The sequence below is a fragment of the Nyctereutes procyonoides genome, unplaced genomic scaffold (assembly GCF_905146905.1).
Source record: "Nyctereutes procyonoides isolate TBG_1078 unplaced genomic scaffold, NYPRO_anot_genome, whole genome shotgun sequence".
Taxonomy (NCBI): domain Eukaryota; kingdom Metazoa; phylum Chordata; class Mammalia; order Carnivora; family Canidae; genus Nyctereutes; species Nyctereutes procyonoides.
Genome location: NW_026575042.1, coordinates 35,394,237 through 35,420,349, shown reverse-complemented (window position 1 = coordinate 35,420,349; position 26,113 = coordinate 35,394,237). Strand labels below are relative to the sequence as shown.

The following is a 26,113-nucleotide window of genomic DNA, read 5'->3' as shown; positions in this document are numbered from 1 at the left end:
ATGCTAATTGCTAGAGAAGAAAATCTGACTTTGGTCCTGGCTCTGTTGCTGTGTCATCCTAGATAATTAATTTCTCTGGGCCTTACTTTTTTTATCTTTAAAATGAGAAAGGTTTATAACTTTTTTAAAAGATTTATTTATTTGACAGAGTGAATGCACGGGGTGGGGCGAGGGGCAGAGGCAGAGGGAGAGGGAGAGAGAGAGAATCTCAAGTAGACTGTCTGCTGAGCACGGAGCCTGATGCTGGGCAGGATCCCATGACTGAGATTAGAACCTGAGCTGAAATCAAGAGAATGGAGGCTTAACAGACAGTCACCAGCAGGGTTCCCAGGGTTTGCAGCTCTCCTAAACTGAAACTCTTGAGTTAATTCTTAGGCTGGACTCTTGTGTGTGGTGCTCTTATGAAATAAGAATGACAAAGGGAAATAGGAACCAGATATATTTTATATTTAAATGTGTAGCAATAATTTTTTTCAAAACATCTCTACAAAGGATTTATTTGTTAGCATTTGGTTTATTACCTCATTTGTTTAGCAACCATGTCACAGTTTCAGTCTGACAAAGGACATGCTGTTTTGATAACAGCACATTTTGTGAGTATGCTTCCTCTCTCAGTACCTATGAAAAATGTTGTGTAGGATGTTATGAAGAGCTACAGGTTACCCTGTGAGTAATTAGACCACTCCACCTGTAAGTTTACACTTACTAAGAGTCATGAAAATTAAGAGCTAGTCATACTGGCCTTATATTCCTCTGATTAAGGGGCTACAGTTTCCTTTAATTGAGCTTTTTTTTTTTTTTTTTAAACCTTTCAGGAATTAGCCAAAGACAGCATAGCCAAATGCAAGAAACACCATTGGTTTACCAGTAGAAATGTATGACAAATTGTGTTCATTACTATTTTAACTATGAAGTATAATTAGGTCTAGATAAAAACATTTCTAGGTCAAGGTACCTTGGTGCGCTCACTTGGTCATAATCTCAGGGTCCTGGTATTGAGCCCCACCTCTGGCTCCTTGGTCAGCAGGGAGTCTGCTTGTCCCTCTCCCTGTGCCCTCACCCTGCTTGTGCTCCCTCTTTCTTTCTTTCTCTCTCTCTCTTTCAAATAATGAAATCTTAAAAAGAAACCGCAAACTTTTCTAGGTCATTACTACTTTGAGAAATAGTAGGCATTGTTGAAGAGCAGTGGTTCTGAAAGTGGACAGTGTGACCTCCCTGCTATAAGGTGTTTTTTGAAATTTGTAAAGGGTGATTATTTTTGTACTTGTTGATACAATGATTTGAAGAGGTGCTATTTACTAGTAGGTAATGGATTATTGGACATCCTGCAATGCATAGGATTGTCTTTTTTTTTTTTTTTTTTTTTTAGATTTTATTTATTTACTTGACAGAATGACAGAGAGCAGGGGGGGAGCGATAGCCAGAGGGAGAGGGAGAGGGAGAGGGAGGGGAGGGAGGGGAGAGGGAGAGGGAGAGGCAAGCTCCCTGTAGAGTGGGGAGCCTGATGAGGGGGCTTGATCTCAGGACTCTGAGATCGTGACCTGAGCCGAAGGCAGACGGTTCACTGTCTGAGCCACCCAGGCACCCCTAAGACAGTCTTTTACAACAATAAAAAAATGCCTTATGTACAAGACAATTTTTGAATTTCTTCCAGATATGTGTGTAGGTGAAAACCGTTTATTTTTATCTGAGCTGAGATCTTAACTCTGTATTAGGTAAAAATATAATACAAAGTATTTTTTACATGATTTCAAAATATTGATTTTGAAACATACGGATTTGGAAAACCTGTGGCACCAGTGAGTGGCATTTGTAGTATTTGATCATTAGTACAGCACATTTGGGTTAGTCTGCATTAGTATTTGTCATATCCATGATGTTTCTATGTATAGAGGCAAACATGACTGCTTTATAAAACAGGTTTGGTTATGCCTATGTATTTACATATTGAAAAAAAGCTTTATTATATTCTTTTATTTCTCCTTTTATGTTACAGCTAGGGTATTATATAGGTTTATTTTGAAATTAGGTATATATATGTAAATTATGAATAATTTCATTTCAGATTTTTAAAGTGTATATAATATTTGTTTAAAAAGAATATGGAGGGGGACGTGTGGGTGGCTCAGCGGTTGAGCATCTGCCTTTGGCCCAGGGCATGATCCTAGAGTCCCAGGATCAAGTCCCACATCAGGCTCCCTGCATGGAGCCTGCTTCTCTCTCTGCCTGTGTCTCTGCCTCTCTCTCTCTGTGTCTCTCATGAATAAATAAAATCTTTAAAAAAAAAAAAAGTATGGAATATGAGAGGATTGAAAACCATTCTTCTGGGTAGTATTTAGCTTAAAGTCCTTGAAAACATTGAGCATTGGTTTATTTTTTATTTTATTTAAAAATTTTTAAAGATTTATTTATTCATTCAGAGAGAGTGAGGCTGCAGGCGGTGCTAAAAACCCCACCGGGGCTGCCCAGAATAAAAGTTATTTTATTAAAGTGATTCACAGGGACACCTGGGTAGCTCCATGGTTGAACGTCTGCCTTTGGCTCAGGGCGTGATTCCGGAGTCCCGGGATTGAGTCTCACATCGAGCTCCCTGCATGGAGCCTGCTTCTCCCTCTGCTTATATCACTGCCTCTCTCTCTCTCTCTCATGAATAAATAAATAAAATCTTAAAAAAAAATAAAGTGATTCACAAATATAACCTACATATTAGGCTGTAATTATGTGTTCTATGTTGACCTGAGTGTCTTTTTTGTTTTTGTGTTTGTGTGTGTGGGTTTTGTTTTATTTTGTTTTTTGGAATGGTACTTAGGTTATAGGTAAGATATATTTCATGTTCCTCTTCACATGACAGAAGTTTATGGATTAGAGACAAAGTGATATTAAGTGAAGATCCCATTGTAAATGATGATGCAGTCAATTCTGTATATTTGTTAATATTTTTCTGGTTTACTCTTTTACAGAAAGATACATATGCTATAAAATATAGAGACTGCGATTTTATAAAACCATTTGCAAATAGACTTAACTGATATCTGAATTAAATCATTTCAGTTTTTTTAATTTAATGAGTTCTAGGAGATCTATATGTGCATGGCATTTTATCTATATAATGGTAAATATTACCCTGACTTCATGGAAAGATGTCACCTTTGTGGGCTGTTTATGGAATTTCTTAGATTGGGTACTGAGAGATTGCATTGAAGGCCACATAGTTAAAGTTTTCCATGTTAAGCATGATGTAAATTACATTTTTTATTTTTATTTTTTAAAGATTTTATTTAGTCATGAAAGAGACACAGAGAGCGGGAGAGAGACAGAGACACAGGAAGAGGGAGAAGCAGGCTCCATGCAAGGAGCCTGATGTGGGACTCGATCCCAGATCCTGGGATCATGTCCTGAGCCAAAGGCAGATGCTCAACCTCTGAGTCACCCAGGCATCCCCCAAATCACATTTTTTATTGTCTAGTATAATTGGTCTCCTAAGTGACTTCCATAGAATTTGTTTCATTCATTAATTCATTTAGCTATATGTAAGTAACTACTGAGACCATAATATGTGTCAAAGCTGCAGATAAAGAAGTGGAAATAATAGGAAGTTGGGAGCTATTTATAAGCAACCAGCTTCAATGTAGTATGCTCCTACCTTGACATAGGTATGCCTTGGTGCTTGGGTGTATGTATTCCAAGAGTCTAGAGGAGTAAGAGTTGATCAGGAGATAATGTAGATGAGGACATCTTAGGGAGAGGGAATGATGTTTAAAGTAGGAGGCAGGGGATCCCTGGGTGGCGCAGCGGTTTGGCGCCTGCCTTTGGCCCAGGGCGCGATCCTGGAGACCCAGGATCGAATCCCACGTCAGGCTCCCGGTGCGTGGAGCCTGCTTCTCCCTCTGCCTATGTCTCTGCGCCTCTCTCTCTCTCTCTCCCTCTGTGACTATCATAAATAAATAAATAAATAAAAATTAAAAAAAAAAGTAGGAGGCAGGAGAGAGTATGGGATATGTTGGCAAATATTAGTGGCTCAGGGTGGCAGGATTAAGGATAGAAAGTGTGAGAGTGTTGAACAACAGATCCAGAAAGGAAGGAAAGTAAGGGCCCAGGAATTCTTTTTTGTAATTTCTTTTAGTTACAACTACTTCAAGAAATTCTTAAATCTACCATAGTGCTTTTTCCTCCAAGACCCCCAGAAGTTCGGAATTTTTTTATCTGGGGAGTTAATGCCATTGGGTGGTGAGGTGCTGTCTCTTTGAAAAGATTGCTGTTCTGGGCCTCAGGCCTGAGGAAGCCTCAGCATTTCCAGCTATCTTGTAATGGTGAGATCTTAAATGTTTTGTTTTTATAGTTTCATGATCTTTTATTACTATTGTTATTCATTAGGTGATTTGGTTTTTAGTTGTGAGAGTCTTGCCAAAAATCTGTGCTGAAGAAAGTAGGGGCATGTACAGGTTTATCATGATTGTAATTGTGTGACAGGTGGCTGATGTTTCATAATCCCTTCTCTATTTTAAATGCTAACTTTTGTTTTTCTCTCTCAGCTTTTATTGAAAACTCTTGATTTATTATCATACATACTGTAACTTGGTGTGCAGGAGCTGGCTTTCCCCAATCTTTGCATGGTGGTAGATGAATATAGGCAAAACATGGTCTTTTTATTTAATTTGGTATAGCATGTTTTCTAGAACACCTGATACTTGCATGGTTTGAAAAGCTCCTCTAGGGATCCCCGGGTGGCTCAGCAGTTTAGCGCCGCCTTCAGACCAGGGCATGATCCTGGAGACTGAGGATCGAGTCCCACATCAGGCTCCATGCAGGGAGCCTGCTTCTCCCTCCGCCTGTGTCTTTGCCTTTCTCTCTCATGAATAAATAAATAAAATCTAAAAAAAAAAAAAAAAAAAAAAAGGCTCCTCTCCAAAGACTGCAGTGATGTACCTAAAGCTATTTCAGGGTCAGTGACTATTTATGACATCTGTAGTAACTTTGTATAGTTTGTTCATGTTTATAAAATTATAAGTTGAGAGTGCCTAAGTATGATGACTTCTCCATACACTGTGGTAAGAGACAATACTTTAAAAAAGCATGGGAGGGGGGATGCTTTGGTGGCTCAGTAGGCTAAGCATCTGTCTTCTGGCTCAGGTTGTGATCCTGGGATTGAGCCCCACATCAGGCTCCCTGCTCAGTGAGGAATCTGCTTTTCTTTCTTTCTTTTCTTTCTTTCTTTCTTTCTTTCTTTCTTTCTTTCTTTCTTTTCTTTCTTTCTTTCTTTCTTTCTTTCTTTCTTTCTTTCTTTCTTTCTTTCTTTCTTTCTTCTTTCTCTTTCTCTCTTTCTCTCTGCTTTTCTTTCTGTCCTTCTCCCTGCATGTGCGCGTGCACACACACACACACACTCTCTCTCTCTCTCCCTCTCTTCCTTTCCCTCTCAAATCAATCAATCAATCTAAATAAAAAAAAAGCATGGAGAAGAAAAGCAAAAAAAAAATGGGGTGAGCTCTCAAGGAGCTTATAGTTAACATAATGTGATTATGATTAAATGTCTCAAACTTTTTTCTGGTATTTTAATGGTTATTATGCAGAAGGTGGTGTAAGGCTCACACTTTAGAGTTAGACCCAAGTTCAAATCCCAGGACTGCCACTTGGTGGTTTTGAGATCTTAACCTGTTTATGTTCCTCAAGGAATAGCAGTGTTACCATAAGGTGGTAGAGGTGGTAGGAAGGATAAAATCTAGAATTGCATGTAAAGAAGTTCCTAGAATGGTGACACAGAGTAAAAAGTCACCTTTAGCTGTTTTAGATTTTATTGTTATCCTGTGAGCTTTTTTTTTTTTAATTGTAGGAGTAGGGATAATATTTTGTCATACGTTAAACAGTTACTAAATGGCTACTGTGTGCTAGTCAGTTTTAGGTAAATGAAAGTAGTTGAAAATATATAACTCAGAGCTCAAAAGAACTTAGGCCTTTTTTCTTTTTTTCAAAGATTTTATTTATATGCGGGGTGGGGTGGGGTGGGGTGGGGTGGAGAATATGAATGAACAGTAGGGAGGGGCAGAGGAAAAAGCAGACTCCCCACTGAGCAAGGAGCCCTATCCCAGGAAAGGACCTGAAGGGAGCTCATGACCTGAGCCAAAGGCAGGTGCTTAACTTACTGAGCCACTTAGGTGTCCCGAACTTAGGGCTTTTGAATAAAAATAAAAAACAGGGAATTTTTTTATTGTCTTTACTAAGTTCCAGGTGTTCTATCTTCAGTTTTTATAATTATGCTCTAAAGTAGTTACTGTTGATCTCATCATTTCACAGACAAGGGAATTTAAGTAGGGAGAAGATAACGTGACTTGCTAAAGATCTTTCAGCCAGTTAGAGATGGTACCAGCTCTCACAAGTAAGCTGTTGGATTCTGAAACCACAGTCTTTCAGTAGTGCACTGCTCTTCCTACACAGAAACAAGGCTGCCACATGAGAAAGATTCAGGGTCTGTATTAGTGTCCATTAAATGGGTCCAGAGTATAAGATGTATACGAGTTAGTAGAGAGGAATCAGTAAATGCTGCAATGTTCAGGCAGTGCAGTTTCTCCCATCCTCATCAACACCTGTTGTTTCTTGCATTAATTTTAGCCATTTTGACAAGTGTGAGATAGTATCTTGTCCTGGTTTTGATTTTTATTTCCCTGATGATGAGTGATATTGAGCATCTCTTTATGTGTCTGTTAAACATCTGGATGTCTTTGGCAAAGTGTCTATCATTGTCTACTGCCTGTTTCTTAACTGGGTTGTTTTTTGGGTATTGAATTTGTAAGTTCTTTATAGTTTTTGGATACTAACCTTTTATAAGATATGTTGTTTACAAATATCTTCTCCCATTTTTGTTGATTGTTTCCTTGACTGTGCAGAAGTTTTTTTTGTCTTGATAAAGTCCTAATAGTTCATTTTTACTTTTGTTTCCCTTGCCTCTGGTGACATGTTCAGTAAGTAGTTGCTACAGCCGAGGTCAGAGAGGTTTCTACTTGTATTCTCCTCTAGTATTTTGATGGTTTCCTGTCTCACTCTAAAGTCTTTCAACCATTTTGAATTTATTTTTGTGTATGGTGTAATAAAGTGGACTAGTTTCATTCTTCTGCATGTTGCTGTCTAGTTTTCCCAATACCATTTATTGAAGAGACTGTCTTTTTTCCATTGGATATTCTTTCTTGCTTCATTGAAGATTGGTTGATCATACAGTTGTGGGTCCATTTCTGGATTCTCTGTTCTGTTCCATTGATCTATGTGCCTCTTTTTGTGCCAGTATCATACTGTCTTGTTGACTACAGCTTTGTAATATAGCTTGAAATCCAGAATCATGATGCCTTTGGTTTTTCTTTTTCAGAATTGCTTTGGCTACTGGGGGTCTTTTGTAGTTACATGCAAATTTTAGAATTGTTCTAGCTCTGTGAAAGGTGCTGGTGGTATTTTTTTTTCAAGATTTTATTTATTTATTCACGAGAGACACACACACACACACACACAGAGAGAGAGAGAGAGAGAGAGAGAGAGAGACAGAGACAGAGACAGAGACACAGGCAGAGGGAGCCTGACGTGGGACTCAATCCTGGGTCTCCAGGATCACACCCCGGGCTGCAGGCGGCACTAAACCGCTGCGCCTCCAGGGCTGCCCTGCTGGTGGTATTTTGATGAGGATTGCATTAAATGTGTAGATTGCTTTGTGTTTAAATATTTTTTTAAAAAGATGTTATTTATTTATTCATGAGAGAGAGAGAGAGAGGCAGAGAGAGAAGCAGGGAGCTCCATGCAGGAGGGCTGCCCTGTGTATAAATATTTTAACAAGGTTTATCCTTCCAGTCCCTGAGCATACAGTGCTTTTCCATTTACTTGTGTCCTCTTCAATTTCTTTTATAAGTGCTCTATGGTTTTCATAGTACACATCTTTTACTTAGTTAGATTTCTTCCTAGGTATCTTACTGGTTTTGATGCAATTGCAAATGAGATCAATTCCTTGAATTCTTTTTCTGCTGCTTTATTATTAGTGTATAGAAATGCAACACATTTCTGCGCATTGCCTTTATATCCTTGGGTTTTGCTAAATTTATGTATGAGTTCTAGCAGTTTTTTGGTAGAGTCTTTTTCTGGTTTTCTATGTAGAGTATCATTTCATTGGCAAATAGTGAAAGTTTGACTTCTTTGCAAATTTGGGTGCCTTTTATTTCTTTTTGTAGTTTGATTGCTGAGGCAATCAAGAGTTTATTGGACTCAGTTAAATAGTAATGGTGAGAGTGGACATCCTTGTCTTATTTCTGACGATAGGGGAAAGGCTCTCAGTTTCTTCCCATTGAGGGTAATATTAGCTGTGGATCTTTCTTTCATATATAGCCGTTATGCTGTTGAGGTATGTTCTATCTATACCCACTTTGTTGAGGGTTTTTATCAGGAAAGTATGCTGTATTTTGTCAAATGCTTTTTCTACATCTATTGACAGGATCATATGGTTTTTATCCTTCTATTAATATCATGTATCACAATGATGAATTTGCAAATATTGAACCATCCCTGCAGTCCAGGAATAAATCCCACTTGATTGAGGTGAATTCTTTTAATGTACTGTTGAATTTGATTTGCTAGTATTTTGTTGAGAATTTTTGCATCCATGTTCATCAGGGATATTGGCCTATAGTTCTCCTTTATTAAGTGGGGTCTTTAGTTTTGGAATCAAAGTAATGCTGGCTTTGTAGAATGAGTTTGGAAATTTTTCTTCCATTTCTATTTTTTGGAAGTTTAAAAAAGAAACTCTTAACTCTTTTTAACTCTTTTTAAAATGTCTGGTTAAAAAAAAAAAGGTAGAATTCCCTTGGGAAGCCACTAGCCCAGGGCTTTTGTTTGTTGGGAGATTTTTGACTACTCATTAAATTTCTTTGCTGGTTATGGGTCTATTCAAATTTTCTATTTCTTTCTGTCCCAGTTTTGACAGTTTGTAAGTTTCTAGGAATTTGTCCATTTCTTCCAGGTTACCCAGTTTGTTTGCATATAATTTTTAATAGTATTATAATTGTTTGTATTTCTGTGATATTGGTTGTGATCTCCTAGTCATTCATGATTTTATCTATTTGTGTCCTTCCTCTTTTCTTTTTGATATATCTGGCTAGATGTTTATTTTATTTTATTTTATTTTATTTTATTTTATTTTATTTTATTTTATTTTATATATTTTTAAAGATTTTATTTATTTATTCATGAGAGACACAAAGAGAGAGAGGCAGAGACACAGGCAGAGGGAGAAGCAGGCTCCTTGCAGGGAGCCCGATGTGGGACTCAATCCGGGTCTCCAGGATCACACCCTGGGCCGAAGGCAGGCACTTAACCGCTGAGCCACCCAGGGATTCCCCTGGCTAGATGTTTATTATATATTTTCAAAGAACCAGCTCTTAGTTTCATTAATCTGTTCTTTTTCTATATTACTTATTTCTGCTCTAATCTTTATAAGTTCCATTATACTGGCTTTAGGCTTTATTTGCTGTTCCTTTTCTAGCTCCTTTAGGTGCAAGGTAAGGTTGTGTATTTGAGACTTTTCTTGCTTCTTGAGTTAGGCCTGTAATATAATATACTTACCTTTTAGGACTGCTTTTGCTGCATCCGAAAGGTTTTGGGCTGTTGTGCTTTCATTTTCATTTGCTTCCTTGTGTTTTATTTTATTTTATTTTATTTTTCATTTCAATATATATTTTATTTAGAATGCAGCACTAACAGCATGATAAACCATCCCAAATTTATACCAAGAAGCAGATACTCCTTCAAACGTGTCATTTTTCACAAGTAATTTAAGTACAGCATTATTGTCATTTGTACTAGAGTCAAAGACGACATTTAGATTCTTCAATTTTGGAGCCTTTAGTAACATCAAAATGATGGGCTAGTCAGGCAGAAGAAAGAAACTCAAAGGCAGTTTCTTTTTCTTCTGCCAGTTCCTTTGCAGTTAGATCCATCTTCTCACGGGAGAAATCATTAATAGTGAGACCTTCAACAATCTTCCAGGTCTTATTCTGGATTATAACAGGGAATGAGTACAGCAGATCTTCTTTTTCACATGATGTACTTTTGTTGATTTGAGTCAGTGTGGTGTGTTTATGTATATAATGTATGGAATGATAACCAAAAGTGTTTTTAAACAACAATTTATTTCTGGTGGCTTAATCTTTAATTAGTCAACTGTTACATTATTTGCTATATTGAAATCCAGTGACTTATTATGGATTGGTGGGCTTTATGATATTTTAGTATAAGAATTTGGCTCATTTTCGGGTTCACTAAGTTTTACTTAATACTTTCTAGGGCCCCATGGTTATGAATGTGCTTCAATATCATAATGCCTCCTGCTATGGCAGACATCCTTGACATCTGGGCAGTGGATTCACAGTTAGCATCTGATGGCTCCATACCTGTGGATTTCCTTTTGCCCACTGGGATATATATTCAGTTGGAGGTTCCTCGGGAAGCTACCATTTCCTATATTAAGCAGGTATGTAATTGGTAGAATTTTTATAAATGTAGCTTATTTACTTTTTCACTTAGGGGATGATACTCTATTATAAAAAATATTACAAAAAAAGAGAAAATGTTATTAATGTGACTATATTCTATAGAAATGTTATTAATGTGACCTAAAAATTAATCTTTAGGTCACTGATTTTAAAGACTTTGATACATGTTTGGTCTTTCGTAGATATATAAAAGATAATTCTCACTCTTACTTTAAACAATGTGTGATATGTGATTTAAGAAAAATTAACCTATGTTAGTTTGAAACGTTTGTTCAGGCTGCTTAAAGGAATTTGACATTACCAAGGAAGTTTTGAGTTAAAATCTTTTTAATTACTATCTTTGAACTTGTCTTAATTTTTCTGTATGTGACTTTTGGTTGATTGTCTTTTCTCTCCTTTTCCTTCCTCCCTACGCTGACTTTTCATGGTAACTATGGGGAAGAAAGGTTTCCCCCAGTCATAAGTAGCATGCCTTCCTTTGGAAGCAAATTCTTTTTTTTTTTTAAGTTTTTATTATATTATTTTTAAAAGATTTTATTTATTTATTCATGAGAGATACAGAGAGAGAGAGGTAGAGACACAGGCAAAGGGAGAAGCAGGCTCCATGCAGGGAGCCCAATGTGGGACTCGATCCTGGGTCTCCATCTGCAGGATCACGCCCTGGGCTGAAGCTGAGCCACCTGGGCTACCCTTTTTTTTTAAGTTTTTAATTTAAATTCCTGTTAGTCAATATGCAGTGTAATATTAGTTTCAAGTGTACAGTATAGTGATTCAACACTTGCGTACAACACCCTGTGCTCGTCACTACAAGTGCACTCTGCCCTTCTTAATTCCCATCACCTATTTCACCCATCCCCCTCAAATCATCAATTTGGAAGTAACTTTTTTACATAGCAAGGCTTGCTTGTTTTGTTGGATTATTTTTTAAAGTGAATTGATGAGTGATATTGATTTGTGAGTACTATGAAATGTAAATGAAATTATTTTTCTAAACTTTTTTTTAACATTTTTCAAATAGCTGAATCCAATATGAAAATCAGGGCATATGATTTGGCTATTGTGAGTAATACTATGAATAATGGCTATGATGTACATTGATGTACAGGTATTTGTTTGAGTCCTGCTTTCAATTTTTTTGGGTATTTGGAAGAGGAATTTTTATATCATATGGTAATTCTGTTTTAATTTTTAAAGAATTGCCAAACTGTTTTCCACAGTGGTGTTACCATTTTTCATTCCTTTTTTTTTTTTTAAAGTATTTTTTTTTAAGATTTTATTTATTTATTTATTCATGAGAGACACAGAGAGAGAGAGAGGCAGAGACACAGGCAGAGGGAGAAGCAGCCATTTTTCATTCCTATTCAGCAATACATGGGGGTTCTAGTCTCTCCACAGCCTGGCTAACACTTGTTATTTTCTGTTTTTGTTGTTTGTTTTCTATCACCATTTTTATGGCTGTGAAATGGTATCATATGCAGTATTTATTTGTATTTCCTTAATGACTAATGTCAAGCAGCTTTTCATGTTTTTTTTTTTTTTTTTTTTTTTAAGATTTTACTTATTTATTCATGAGAGATACATACAGAGGCAGAGACACAGGCAGAGGGAGAATCAGGCTCCATACAGGGAGCCCGAAGTAGGACTCGATCCCAGGACCTCTGGGATCATGCCCTGAGCCAAAGGCAGACGCTCAACCACTGAGCCACCCAGGCGTCCCTCTTTTCATGTTCTTATTGACCATTTGTAGACTTTTCTGTTCAAGACCATTGGACATTTTAAAATTTAATTGTTTACTTTTTGTTGCTGAGTCACAGGAGTTCTTCATATATCCTGTATATTAGTCTCTTTTCAGAAATATAATTGGCAAACATTTCCTCCCATTCTTTGGGTTGCCTTTTCACTCTCACAGTAGTGTCCTTTGATGTATAAAATTTTAAAAGTTTTGATGAAATCCTTTTTTTTCCCTATTTTTTCTATTGTTGCCCAGCAGCACTTTCTCCAGTATATAACTGAATCTGAGGATTATCTGTGATTTTTACTCCAGGTCTATTATTTTCAATTCTTGGTTTTTGTGCTAGCTGCAGTTAAAATTTGTAATTCCCCTTGCCATTTCTATGATGATTTTCTTTTATATGACCTTATTGAGGAAACTTGGGAGAAGATGATAAGAGAGTGATTCTGCTTATCTTGATAGGGCAGTGTGAATTAATGAAGATAACCTGATGAATAGAATAGACTAGAATGCAGAAAAAATAATTTAAATTTTGTATGGGGGTGATAATACATACTTTGAATTTTCTATTTTTTTTCTGATTAGAAGTTATTTATGTTCATAAGAATAGTAAATATGGGGGTGCTTGGGTGGCTTAGTTGGTTGAGTGTCTCAGGATCCTGGGATCAAGCCCTAAGTCAGGCTTCCTGCTCAGTGGAGAGCCTGCTTCTCACTTTCTCCCCGCTGCTCCTCGTGCTTGTGCACATGTACTGTCTTTTCTCTCTCTGTCAAGTAAATAAAAATCTTAAAAAGACACAACAAAAAAGAGTGGTAAATATGGACATCTTCATAGATACTCACTTTTTAGAAAAATTGAAATGGAGTCGACATAATTACATTACTTTCAGGTGTAGAAACTCTAGTGATTCAACAGTTACATACATTATCAAATGCTCACCATGATAGGTGTAATTATCATCTGTCACCATACAAAGTTATTGCAAGATTATTATTATTATTTTTAAATTTTGGTTAATTATTCATGAGAGACACAGAGAGAAGGCAGACATAGGGGGATGGAGAAGCAGGTGCCTCACACAGGGAGCCTGATGTGGGACTTGATCCCGGAACTCCGGGATCACACCCTGAACCAAAGGCAGACACTCAACTGCTGAGCCACCCTGGAGTCCCTATTGCAAGATTATTGACTGTATTCTTCCTGCTGTGCTTTTCATTTCCATGACTTATTTATTTTATGACTGATATTTTGACCTCCTAATCCCCTTCACCTATTTTCCCCTTCTCCCCACTTTGTCCCCTCTGGCAACCACCAGTTTGTTTTTTGTGTTTATTAATCTGTTTCTGTTTTTGTTTTTATATATTTTTATTGTTTATTTATTTAGTTTTTATTTTTATTTTATTTATTTTTATTTATTTTTTAAATTTGAAGAGTTTATTGGAACAAAAAAATCAATTCAAATCTGGCAGTATCAAACTGGAAAAAGTTCATGTTTGTGTTTTAGATTCTGTATATAAGTGAATTCATAAGGTATTTGTCTTTCTCTGACTTACTTAGTAAGTAAGACTAGTTTTTTTTTATATACTTAATAAATGGCATTGTTTTAATTTCTCTGTTAGTGTATAGGAACAATAGATTTTTATATATTAGTTTTGTATTCTGTAACTTTAGGGAATTCTTTATTCTGAAAGTTTTTTGTGGACTCTTTAGGGTTTTTTTAATATATAGTATCATGTCTTCTGCAAGTAGTGACAATTTTACTTCTTTAGTGATTTGGATGCTTTTTCTTTTTGTTTGATTGCTACTACTGGGTTTTCCAGTTCTGTGTGTTGAATGAAGGTGATGGGAGTAGACGGTTTTGTCTTGTAAGTGATCTTAGAGGTAAAGCTTTCAGCTTTTCACTGTTAACTAAGATGTTAGCCATGGGTTTGTTATATATGGCTTTATTATGTTGAAGTGTATTTTCTCTATTCCTACCTTTTTGAGTTTTTATAATGAATGAATGTTGAATTTGTCAAGTCCTTTTCTACATCTACTGAGATGATTGATGGTTTTTATCTTTAATTTTATAAATGAGGCATATCATGTTGGTTAAATTGTGGATAATGAACCATCTTTGCATTCATGAAATAATTCCCACCTGATTGTGGTGAATGATCCTTTTAATGTCTTTTTGAATTTGCATTGCTAATATTTTGTTGAAGATTTTTGCACCTATGTTTGTCGGGGATTTTGGTATGTAATTTTTTTTTTTTTTGTAGTGTCTTTGGTTTTGGTATCAGAGTAATGCTGGCCTTGTAGAATAAATTTGGAAGCATTGCTAGCCCCTTCTATTTTTTGGATGAGTATGAAAAGGATTGAGGGGTGCCTAGGTGGCTCAGTCAGTTAGGTTTCTGACTCTTAATTTTCGGCTCAGGTTATGATCTCAGGGTCGTGAGATAGAGCCCCAGGTCGGGTCCCTCATTCAACATGAGTCTGCTTGAGAGTCTCTTCCTCTCCCTGTGCTGTACATATACATGCTTTTCTCTCTCAAATAAATATAGAAATGAAATCTTTGAAAAAAAAGAAAAGGATTCTTTTTTCCCCCCTAGAGATAGAGAGGGGTGGAGGGAGAGCGAGAGGGAGGAGATAGAGAATCTTAAGCAGGCTCCATGCTCAGCGAGGAACCTGTGTTAGGCCTTAGTCTCATGACACTGAGATCATGACCTGAGCCAAAATAATTGGATACTTAGCTGACTGAGCCACCCAGGTACTGTGATTATCTTTCTTTCTTTCTTTTTTTTTTTTTTTTGAATATTTGATGGAATTCACCAATGAAGCCATCTGTTTCTAGACCTTTTATTGTTAGTTTTTTAAATTACTGTTTCAGTTTCGTTACTGGTAACTTCTGTTCAGAGTATCTCCTTCCTTCCTTCCTTCCTTCCTTCCTTCCTTCCTTCCTTCCTTCCTTCCTTCCTTCCCTCCCTCCCTCCCTCCCTCCCTCCCTCCCTCCCTCCCTCCCTCCCTCCTTCGCTTCTTTCTGATTCAGTCTTGGAAGATTCTATGTTTCCAGGAATTTATCCATTTCTTTTGGTTTTCCAGTTTGTTGGCATATAACTTTTTATGGTAGTCTCTTTAAGTCCTTTGTATTTCTGTGATATCGATTGTAACTTCTCTTTCATTTCTGATTTTGAGCCCTCTCTTTCTTGATCAGTCTGGCAGATAGTCACTTAATAACTTTGTTTACATAAGTGCAGTTTTTTGTGCATTATACTATCATTTACAAAAATGGGTTAATATTCTCTTGTAAGTTGGTGTTTTAAAAAACTTTTAATATATCTTAATTTTCCATTTTATCGAGTATTTTTATTTTATTTTCACAGATGTGTAATACTTTATAATTGATTTAGCCAATCCTTTATTGCTAGACATTTGGCTTGTCCTTTCTTTTTGAGTTTTATAAAGAGTTCCACAGTGAGTATCCTTGTAGGTGTATCTTTGTATGCTTGAACAAATTTTTCTGTTCCAGAAGGTCTCTTATTTTTTCCTGCAGATTTTATGGAAACAAGTTCACAATTATCCAATGTTTAACCTCCTTATGGAAATTGACTCCTATATGTTTGCATGTGTGAATCAAACTGCTGTATATGAGGAGCTTGAAGATGAAACAAGAAGACTCTGTGATGTCAGACCTTTTCTTCCAGTTCTCAAATTAGTGACAAGAAGTTGTGACCCAGGGGAAAAATTAGACTCAAAAATTGGAGTCCTTATAGGAAAAGGTAATAAAAACTTCTCTGTATGAATTCTTAACACATTTGTTGTTATATGTATAAACATATTGTAGGTATGATCGAAGACATTGCTTTTCAGAGTGTGATCCGAGGACCAATGCTTATTTGTAAATTGATAAACAGTCTGAGATAAGTATAAAAATTGAGAGTAAATGTTTATAAATTCCCATAGCAATGTGATATTACCATAGTGTCCCATGGGTTATGTTTTTTATTCTTTTTCTAGTGACTTATTTTTATTTGCCAAAGTATTGTCTTTTGGCATATTGGAAAGAAAAGAGTTGTCCCTTTGTCTCAGTTTGAGAAACCCTTTTCTTAGAGATAATCCTCCATTTCTTTTGAATTACCTCTACTGTATACACACAATTTATATATGACTATACCAAGACTCAAAGCTGATTGAAAAATTTCTATAAATAATCCAAATTATTGACAAATTGTACTCCTTAACTAAAATTATCTTTAAGTAGAGATACTTCTGTAGTGAGTCAAGATATATGTCCATGTTATTCTTTGCAAATTAGTTCCAGAGAGAATTGTAACCAAGAAAATATGGTAGAGCCTCTCTTGCTATAATAATCGTGGATGTAACAGGGGCCAGTGGTAGATCAGTATCCTCCTTTATTTTATTTTTTTAAAGATTTTATTTATTGGGCAGCCCAGGTGGGTCAGCGGTTTAGCGCTGCCTTCAGCCCTGGGCCTGATCCTGGAGATCCAGGATCGAGTCCCGTGTTGGGCTCCCTGCATGGAGCCTGCTTCTCCTTCTGCCTGTGTCTCTGCCTCTCTTTCTCTCTGTCTCTCATGAATAAATAAATACAATCTTAAAAAAAAAAGATTAAAGATTAAAAAAAAGATTTTATATATTTATTCATGAGAGGGCAGAGACATAGAGGTAGAGGGAGAAGCCGGCTTCTCCAGGGGAGCCCCATGTGGGACTTGATCGTGGGACTCCAGGATCACCCCCTGAGCTGAAGGCAGATACGCAGCCATTGAGCCACCCAGGCATCCTGATCAATATCCTGCTTTAGACAAGATACTAGAATTAAGTACTACAAGAGGTTTACTGCAGAGGAGACTTGAAGTTTATTTATTTATTTTGAAGTAGCAGTTTTGTGTTGTTTTTATTTTATTTTAGAGACTTGAAGTTTAAATACAAAACCAAACAATCCACTGGAAATTTTTGGGTTTGGATTGGCCCCTTGCATTAATTAAATTCACTCTTCTAGGATAATATGTTACCACTCAATTTAATATTATAAGTATTCACAAGATGACATAGTAGCATCCTCTCCAAGAACCATGCCCTGTCAGATTGCGTTCTTGATCTTGACGTATTGTGATTTGGGCTAACTAATGATTACAAATGTGGGGCTACGTTCTTCCCTTTGAGTACTTAGAGCAGAACCTCCATGCCCAGAATGGAGCCCAATATCGGACTTGAACTCACTACCCTAAGATCAAGACCTGAGGTGGATCAAGAGTCAGATGCTTAACCAATTGAGCCATCCAGGTGCCTAGACAACCTAGTGTTTAAGAAAGTTTGATTACTTCAGAGGATAGCTAGTTTGCTTAGGTAATAATTTTCCCCCTTTAATAGGTTTATAATTATTTACCATACAAGATTTTCTTTCTTTTTTGTTCTTTAAGATTTTGATTTTTTATTTTTAAGTACTCTGCAGACCCAGTGTGGGGCTTGAACTCACAGCCCTGAGATCAAGAGTCACATGCTCCACTGACTGAACCAACCAGGAGCCCCCACAGTTTTCTTATGTATTCATGGCCTCATTAGAAAGCATCCCTTTTTATTGCTAGAGCTTCAAGGATTTCTTGATAAATTTTAAATTCTTCATTACAAAAAGTCTCTTCTTTGTTTGAATTGAAGAATATATAAAAAAGTAAAAAGAGTAATCACTTATAATCTTATCCAAGACAAGAATATCTACTGAACCATATTGAGATATAGTTCTTTCCTAATGACTTTGTATGTATGAAAATATGTAGCTTTTATATGTTTCTATGCTGGATGGAAGGAAGTAGACCAGAACCACACTGATTGTTAAAGTAAAATATTTGATAAACCAAAAGGTTAGCATCACAGGGAGAGCTAACTTTTGTCAGGATATGGGTGTCTTTTTGAGATATGCCATGTTTTCAAAACTTAGATCACTGCAACATGTTCTAGTTGTGATCTCCAATAAATATGGTCTTGTTAGCCACTATTACCTCTACATGAGCTTGCTAGATTTAGCAAATAAAAATATACTAGACGCAAATATTACATGGGATATACTTAAATCCCATATAAAAGGGATATACATGGGATAAAAATCATTCATCATTTATATAAAATTCAAATTGAATTAGGCATGCTGTTTTTTTATTTGGTGACAATGCTGGGATCATACATATATACATATATAAATTGAATTTTTCATAAGCAGTGTGATGTAATTTCATTCTGTATCATAAAGTTTATTATATAAAAATTTTCAATGCAATGTGCCTGCAATTTGAATGATCAACGTGCAAGGAGTGTTTTATATTCAATTGAACAGTTTATAAACTCTTTAACTATTTATAAATTGTACTTCAGATTTTCAGTGAATTTAGAAAACCTGTTGTTGATCATATACACAGATTCACGTGTTAACATTCACTTAGGAAGTTGAGTAAGTCTGTTTTATTTTTTTTATTTATTTTATTTATTTTAAGTAAGTCTGTTTTAGTATTTTAGAATGAATTTTCACTTTAAGTACCTAACAAGTCAATTTTTGCGGTTGCTAATTTGTATGTGGTGACTACAACCGGGGTTTGGTGAGGTCATGTGTCCTGGTAAGACAATAAACAATTATTTCAATTTAACTTTAGGAACAAGTTTGCTGCCTCCTCCGCCCCAAAGAAAACAATAGAACCTTTACAGATATAACTGCCCTGGTGGGTCTAAAAATACCTTTTCCTGAATGATAATTTGTCTGATCATTTTATTTTTTATGTTCTAAATAATTATTTACAGAGCTGCTATTTGAGCTCTGATTATATTCTATAGTGAAGGTCATCCCTTCAGATACCCATTAGTAAATCTTGATCAGAGGATTTTGTCAGCATCTTGAAAAATAATTTTTGACAACTCCCTTATATTTTCCCTGACTTATCTAAATTTGTGGTATATTTTAAAGTGAAGGAAATACAGAGTCTGCAGGATTTTAACAGTATCTTTAATGTGAAGAAATTACTCACTTTATACTCTTTTTATGAAAAGATTTTATTTGGGGCACCTGGGTGCTCAGTCAGTTAAGTATCTACCTCTTATTCTCAGCTCAGGTCTTGATCTCTGGGTTGTTAGTTCAAGACCCAAGTTGAGCTCCATGTTGGGCTGGGAGACTACTTTAAAAAAATCATATTTATCTATAAACTATATAATATTTTTATCTTAAAATTTAAGATTTGCTTTCAGATTTTCTTACCAGAACACCTGTAAGAAATTAACTAGGTTTACAATTAAGTTACTTAACCTAATTTCTTTTCTTTTTTCTTTTTTCTTTTTTTTTAAAGACTAATTTATTTATTCATGAGAGACAGAACGAGAGAGAGAGAGAGAGAGAGAGGCAGAGACACAGGCAGAGGGAGAAGCAGGCTCCATGCAGGCAGCCTGACGTGGTCAGACCAGGTCAATCCCGGGTCTCCAGGACCACACACTGGCTGAAGGCAGCGCTAAACCGCTGAGCCACCCGGGCTGGCTCTAATTTCTTTTTTAAAAAGTGATCTCTACATCCACCGTGGCACTTGAACTTAGAATCCAGAGATCAAGAGTTGCATGCTCTTCTGACTGAGCCAGCCAGGCACCCCCCTAATTTCTTATTTTTGGCAAAGTTTCTATTTTTAAGAAATCTTGTAGTGGTTTCTAATCTCAAGCTTTTTTTTTTTTTTTTTTTAAAAAAAGCAGATTCTCGGGACGCTTGGGTGGCTCAGCAGTTGAGTGTCTGTCTTCAGCTCAGGGCGTGATCCTGGTCTGGGATCGAGTCCCGCATCGGGCTCCTTATGAGGAGCCTGCTTCTCCCTCTGCCTGTGTCTCTGCTTCTCTCTCATGAACAAATAAATAAAATCTTTAAAAAAAAAAAAAGGCAGATTCTCAGAGATTGGGATTCAGTGAGTCTGGGATGAATTTAAGAACTCTGTACTTTTCAGTTTATTCTAACAGTTACGTGAACAGAGTTCCATATTTATAATATATTGAAAAAATTACCTAAACAGTAGCAATTGCAATTCAACAGTATATATTGAGTGTTTTTAATAGGCACCGCAGCAGTGAACTTGGGTGAACTTTGTTTTTTGTCTGATGGGAGCTCACAATCCAGTGGGAAATATGGATCAGTAAATAGACAATTACAATTTAATGTGTATACTGCTATAGGTCAAGGAGTAAAATCAACTGAGAGATTGAGATGGCTTTATAGAAAACACACAACTAAACTGAGCCTTCAGTGCTGATTAGGAGTTGATCAAGTAGGAGTTGGAAGAAGGGTAATCAAGTGAGAAAGGCATGTGTGAAGAATGGCCTATTTGAGGAATAAAAGTAATTGACTATAGTTTGTGTAAACAAATGGACAGCTAGGAAAAGCAAGAAGACGAGAGAGGCAACCAGCCTCAGAGCAGATGGAACCATTGAGGCTGTTTTAAAAATTAGAGACTTATTCCTAAAAGCAATTAGAAAGCTATCGAAGGGATGATTTTTTTTTTTTTTTAAGATTTTATTTATTTTTGGGATCCCTGGGTGGCGCAGCGGTTTGGCGCCTGCCTTTGGCCCAGGGCGCGATCCTGGAGACCCGGGATCGAATCCCACGTCGGGCTCCCGGTGCATGGAGCCTGCTTCTCCATCTGCCTGTGTTTCTGCCTCTCTCTCCTTCTCTCTCTGTGACTGTCATAAATAAATTTAAAAAAAAAAATTAAAAAAAAAAAGATTTTATTTTTGAGAGAGAGAGTGAAGAAGCATGAGCAGGGGTTGGGGTAGAGGTTGCAGACTCCTTGCTGAGCTGGAAGCCTGATGTGGGACTCAATCCCAAGGACCTTGAGATTATGACCTGAGCTTTAGCTCAGGCAGACGCTTAATCAGTTGAGACACCCAGTCACCCTCGCAGGAATTTATTTTTTTATTTTTATTTTTTAACGATTTTTTTGTTTTAATTTTTTAAATTTTTTCATGAGAGACACAGAGAGAGGGAGAGGGAGAAGCAGGTTCCCCTCAGGGAGCCCGATGTGGGACTCGATCCCAGAACCCCGGGGATCATGACCTGAGCCAAAGGCAGATGCTCAACCACTGAGCCACCCAGGCACCCCTCTTTGCAGGGATTTAAGTAGGGGAGTAACACAATCAGATTGCATTATATAAAGATTATTCAAATTAAAAAATGGAGAGTAGATCAGAGAGATTAAGACTGGGATTAGAGAAATTAGTGAAAACTGTTGTTGTAATCCCAAGTGAGGGATGGTGATGGCCAGGATTAAGTTAATGGCTATAGGAACTGAAAGTGGACAGAGTTGAGAGACATTAGAAAGTGGATTAGACATGACTTTTAATAGATAAAGGAAAAGAAAGAGTTTGATTTTTGTTAAATGTATTAGGTACTCATTTTCTTTTTTTACCTGTAATGCCTATATCCATGGGTAGAAATAGTTTCAACAATGCTGGGAAAGAAGCTTCAAAATGCTGTAGGTAGTCTGCATAAATTACAGTCCCTTCATAGCTCATTTAGAGTATGCATTTCCATTCCAGATCTAGGACTATCCAGGAAATCATAATGTACTTTTAAGATTTTACCTTTGCTGTGTTAAACAACTCAAACATTTTTACTTTTCTATATTTAATGCCACAGTTTATTCTAATATTTATTTATTTATTAAAGATTTTAATTTATTTGAGGGGTAGTGGCAGAGTGAGAGGGAGAAAGTGTCTTAAGGCAGAGTCAGTGCTAAGTGTGGAGGTGGACGTGGAGCTTGATCTCAGTACCCTGAGATCATGATTTGAGCTGAAACCAAGAGCTAGATGCTTGATAGACTGTGACACCCAGGCACTCCTTTAATATTTATTTTTGAAATAATAATTGGTTTAATATATAAAAGGAAATAGACAATGGAGGTATAAGTCTGCTGTCTAGATGACTCTCATTGACATGTATATGTTTAAATAGTATGGAGTCAAATGATACGGTATTAAATGGCCTTAAAATTAACAGGCTGGGCAGCCCGGGTGGCTCAGCGGTTTAGTGCCGCCTTCAGCCCAGGGCCTGATCCTGGAGATTAAGGATCCAGTCCCATATCGGGCTCCCTGCGTGGAGCCTACTTCTCCCTCTGCGTGTGTCTCTACCTCCCCACCCCCACCTCTGTCTCTCATGAATAAATAAATAAAATCTTAAAAAAAACAAAAGCAAAAACAGGCCGCTGCACTGTATTTCTCTTCTCAACACTTTGAAAAACTTTTATGTTGTCATCTCAGGTACTGTTCCAAAACAAAAATTTATACGTATTCTATAGTTTCTTTTGAATTTGCATAAAAGGAATCTTGCAAGACTCATTTTGTTTCTTCTTTTTACTTTTTTTTTTTTTTTAAGATTTTATTTATTTATTCATGAGAGACATAGAGAGAGGGACAGAGACACAGGCAGAGGGAGAAGCAGTCCCCATGCAGGGAACCCAATGTGGGACTCGACCCCGGGTCTCCAGGGTCATGCCCTGAGCTGAAGGGAGATGCTCAACCGCTGAGCCACCCCGGCGTCCCCTTCTTTTTACTTTTAATATATCTGGGGCTAACATAACACCATCAACCCTGTCTATTCATTTTATCACTTATACTACTGTAAAATAATATATGGATGTATTTCAGTCTTTAAACTAGATCTTAATGATTAACTTTATTTTCAGTTTTCAAATTATTATAAACAAAACTACAGTGAGCATTCTTGAACTGTTATCAGTACGTTGTAACAAATAATGTACAAGTACTTCCATAGGTTTGTGGAAATAAAGACCACCCAAATGAGAACAGACTATTTACTCAGAGCTTGCTATATAGTAAAGGAACTTCATGTTTGTCAGTGTCTCTGAGGCAGGCAGGGGAGTGAGAGAGCCTTATACCAAGAAAGAAGGAAGGCCTTATATATGGTTAATGGAAGGTTGTTCGCAAGGAGAAGTTGGAGATGGGCTCACTAGAAGCTGGGCATCTTATGTAATTGATTTGGGTGTGCATATTTGGCTTTGGCTTTTCTGGTTGTTACTAGAGTCTCTCAGGTTGAAATTCCTCTTGGTAGGATTTTGAGATCAAAGAATCTATGTGTGTGTTTATAATTTGTAGTATTAAATATATATGCCTTCTAGCACAATGTATTGCCAAACTTTAAACTGTTTGTCAATTTTACAGTTAAAAGTTAATGTAGGCATAAACATTTCTGCATGTTCATTTATTGCTGTAGATTTCAAGAATTATTTATTAGGATAATGATAAGTTTATGAAACAGTTGCTATATTTAGTTGTCTTGATGGTAGAAGTGATTCATAGTTAAAATACAATAAATAATTTTATGTTTATGAGATTTTTGACTAATTGATAGACTATAACCATTGTTGAAAATTCACAGTGAACCAAAAATTTAATCTATAAAATGTAAACTTAGTTTTAGGTAATAGCTTATATTTTAAGTTCATTAATTTAAACATTTTCAGATTCTTAGGCTTTCTTAGATATATTAAATGTGATTTACTTGGTTTGTAAAGAAAAACTAGATTTTTTTTTTTTTGAAGATTTTTATTCGTGAGAGAGAGAGAGAGTTTGTGTGTGTGACATAGAGAAGCAGGCTCCCTGTGGGGAGCCCGATATGGAACTCAATCCCAGGACCCTGGGATCACACCCTGAGCTGATGGCAGATGCTCAACCACTGAGCCATCCAGGCATCCAAAAAAACTGGGTATTTTATATATGGTTTTAAAGTGTGTATTATTTCAGCAATAATCTTTATAAAACTGGTACCCAATTACATTTCTTCAAAGCTACATTTCTATGAAGGTTTCAAATTTGTCTTTTTTAGAAATCTTAATTATATGTTCATCTTCTGTACATGAAATTTGTTATTTTATCTGGATATTCTTTTGATCTTTCATATTTTCCTGCCCAGTTTTATTTGCTTGATAAAAAATATCCAGTATATATGGTTGGATATATTTTATATTCTCTTGTATTAGCTACTCAAAATGACACTTTAAAAAAATTTGTTTAGGTCTACATGAATTTGATGCACTGAAGGATCCTGAAGTGAATGATTTCCGAATAAAAATGCGCAAATTCAGTGAGGAAAAGATTCAGTCACTTGTGGGATTGTCTTGGATGGATTGGCTGAAGCAGACATATCCACCAGAACATGAACCATCGATCCTTGAAAACTTAGAAGATAAACTTTATGGAGGAAAGCTCATTGTGGCTGTTCATTTTGAAAATTGTCAGGTATTACAAGAAATACTTTGTAATACATTTGTGATTTTTACCCGAATGCAGCACCAATTGTACAGGAGGCTGTTGCTCAGCTGGTAAATGCTGAGCATTTTAGATGGGTATAAATTTTTAGATTTTAGATGGGTATAAATTTACGATTATGTATAATAATCAAAAGTGACACATCTTTTGCACATATATGATTTTGAGATGCAATGATGTATTAGTCTAGATCAAGGTTGGAAAACCAGTTTTTGAATGTTTTTTCTATTTTATTTATTTATTTAGAAATCAGTTTCATTTAACTTCATTTTTAAAATTTTATTTAAAATCAATTAACAGGGATCCCTGGGTGGCGCAGCGGTTTGGCGCCTGCCTTTGGCCCGGGGCGCGATCCTGGAGACCCGGGATCGAGTCCCACGTCGGGCTCCCGGTGCATGGAGCCTGCTTCTCCCTCTGCCTGTGTCTCTGCCTCTCTCTCTCTCTCTGTATGACTATCGTAAATAAAAAAAAAAAAAAAATTTAAAATCAATTAACATATAATGTGTTATTTATTTATTTTTTTAAGATTTTATTTATTTTATTCATGAGAGACACAGAGAAAGAGAAGCAGACACAGGCAGAGGAGGGAGAATCAGGAGCCGGATGCAGAACTCGATCCCGTCACTCCAGGATCACGCCCTGGGCCAAAGGCAGGGCGCTAAACCCCTGAGCCACTCAGGGATCCCGCTTTTAATTCTTTTTTTTTTTTTTTCCGCTTTTAATTCTTAAAACACATTAACTATACTAGTCTTCTTTTTTTTTTCCTGAGTATTATTTCTAATATCTGAGTTTTTCAAGTCCAGTTCTGATTTCTGGTCCTTTCTTTAGGTTCTTACTATCTGATACTAAGAGTGTCCTTGAGTTTTGTATTTCTAAAAAGTTTATGAAATAGTAAATGGGACTCTTAGAATAATTTTATGATGTATTAAGGAGCTTAGGTCTTATTATTCACATCTGTGCTCTTTAAATACAGTGGCCACTAGCCACATATGTACATTTAAATTTAAATTAAGAAAAATTAAAATTCAGTTATTCACACTAGCCACATATCAGGTTTCTCAACCATTTGTGGCTAAGTGCTATTGTATTGGACAGCACAGAGCAGAATATTTCCATTTTTAAAGAGTTTTACTTGAGTAGCACTGCTTTAGATAGTTATGACCATTTGTATTATGTTAAAAAAGTATCATCTCTTTGTGACTCTTTTTTTAAAGGTAGATTACTTTCTAAGGTAGATGAAGGTTTTGAGGTGGATAGTGCAAGGAAATTAAGACGCTATATTGCTCTTTAGGAGAAAGATGAAGAATTGCTGAAGTAGAAGAGTGTTAGTGGAGATGGAGAAGAGGTTACAGTTGGCAACCCAAGGAAATAAGATCATTGCTATCTTTTTGGGAAGTGAGGGGAGGAAAGTGGAGTCATGTGACTTTTCAAATGACTCTTTGGATCCTGGCTCATATGGTTTGATGCATATAGCATCAACTCACACAGGAAATTAGGAGGAAAGGGTAAATATACTAGAGAAAATAGATTGGAACACCCAGTAAATTTAGGTTTAAAAATTTGGAATTTGAAGTACCTTGT

General features: G+C 36.4%; 1 protein-coding gene across 2 annotated transcripts in view; it reads left to right on the top strand.

The window, feature by feature from the left end:
- PIK3CB (phosphatidylinositol-4,5-bisphosphate 3-kinase catalytic subunit beta) overlaps positions 1–26,113 on the top strand; it is a 204,460-nt gene that overhangs the window by 73,103 nt on the left and 105,244 nt on the right. For both annotated transcript variants that reach the window (XM_055321255.1, XM_055321256.1), the window contains exons 3-5: positions 10,306–10,492; positions 15,777–16,002; positions 24,279–24,502. In XM_055321255.1, coding sequence (XP_055177230.1) covers positions 10,322–10,492; positions 15,777–16,002; positions 24,279–24,502 — 621 coding nt within the window. In that variant the 5' untranslated portion in view covers positions 10,306–10,321. The remainder of the gene's footprint in view (positions 1–10,305; positions 10,493–15,776; positions 16,003–24,278; positions 24,503–26,113) is intronic.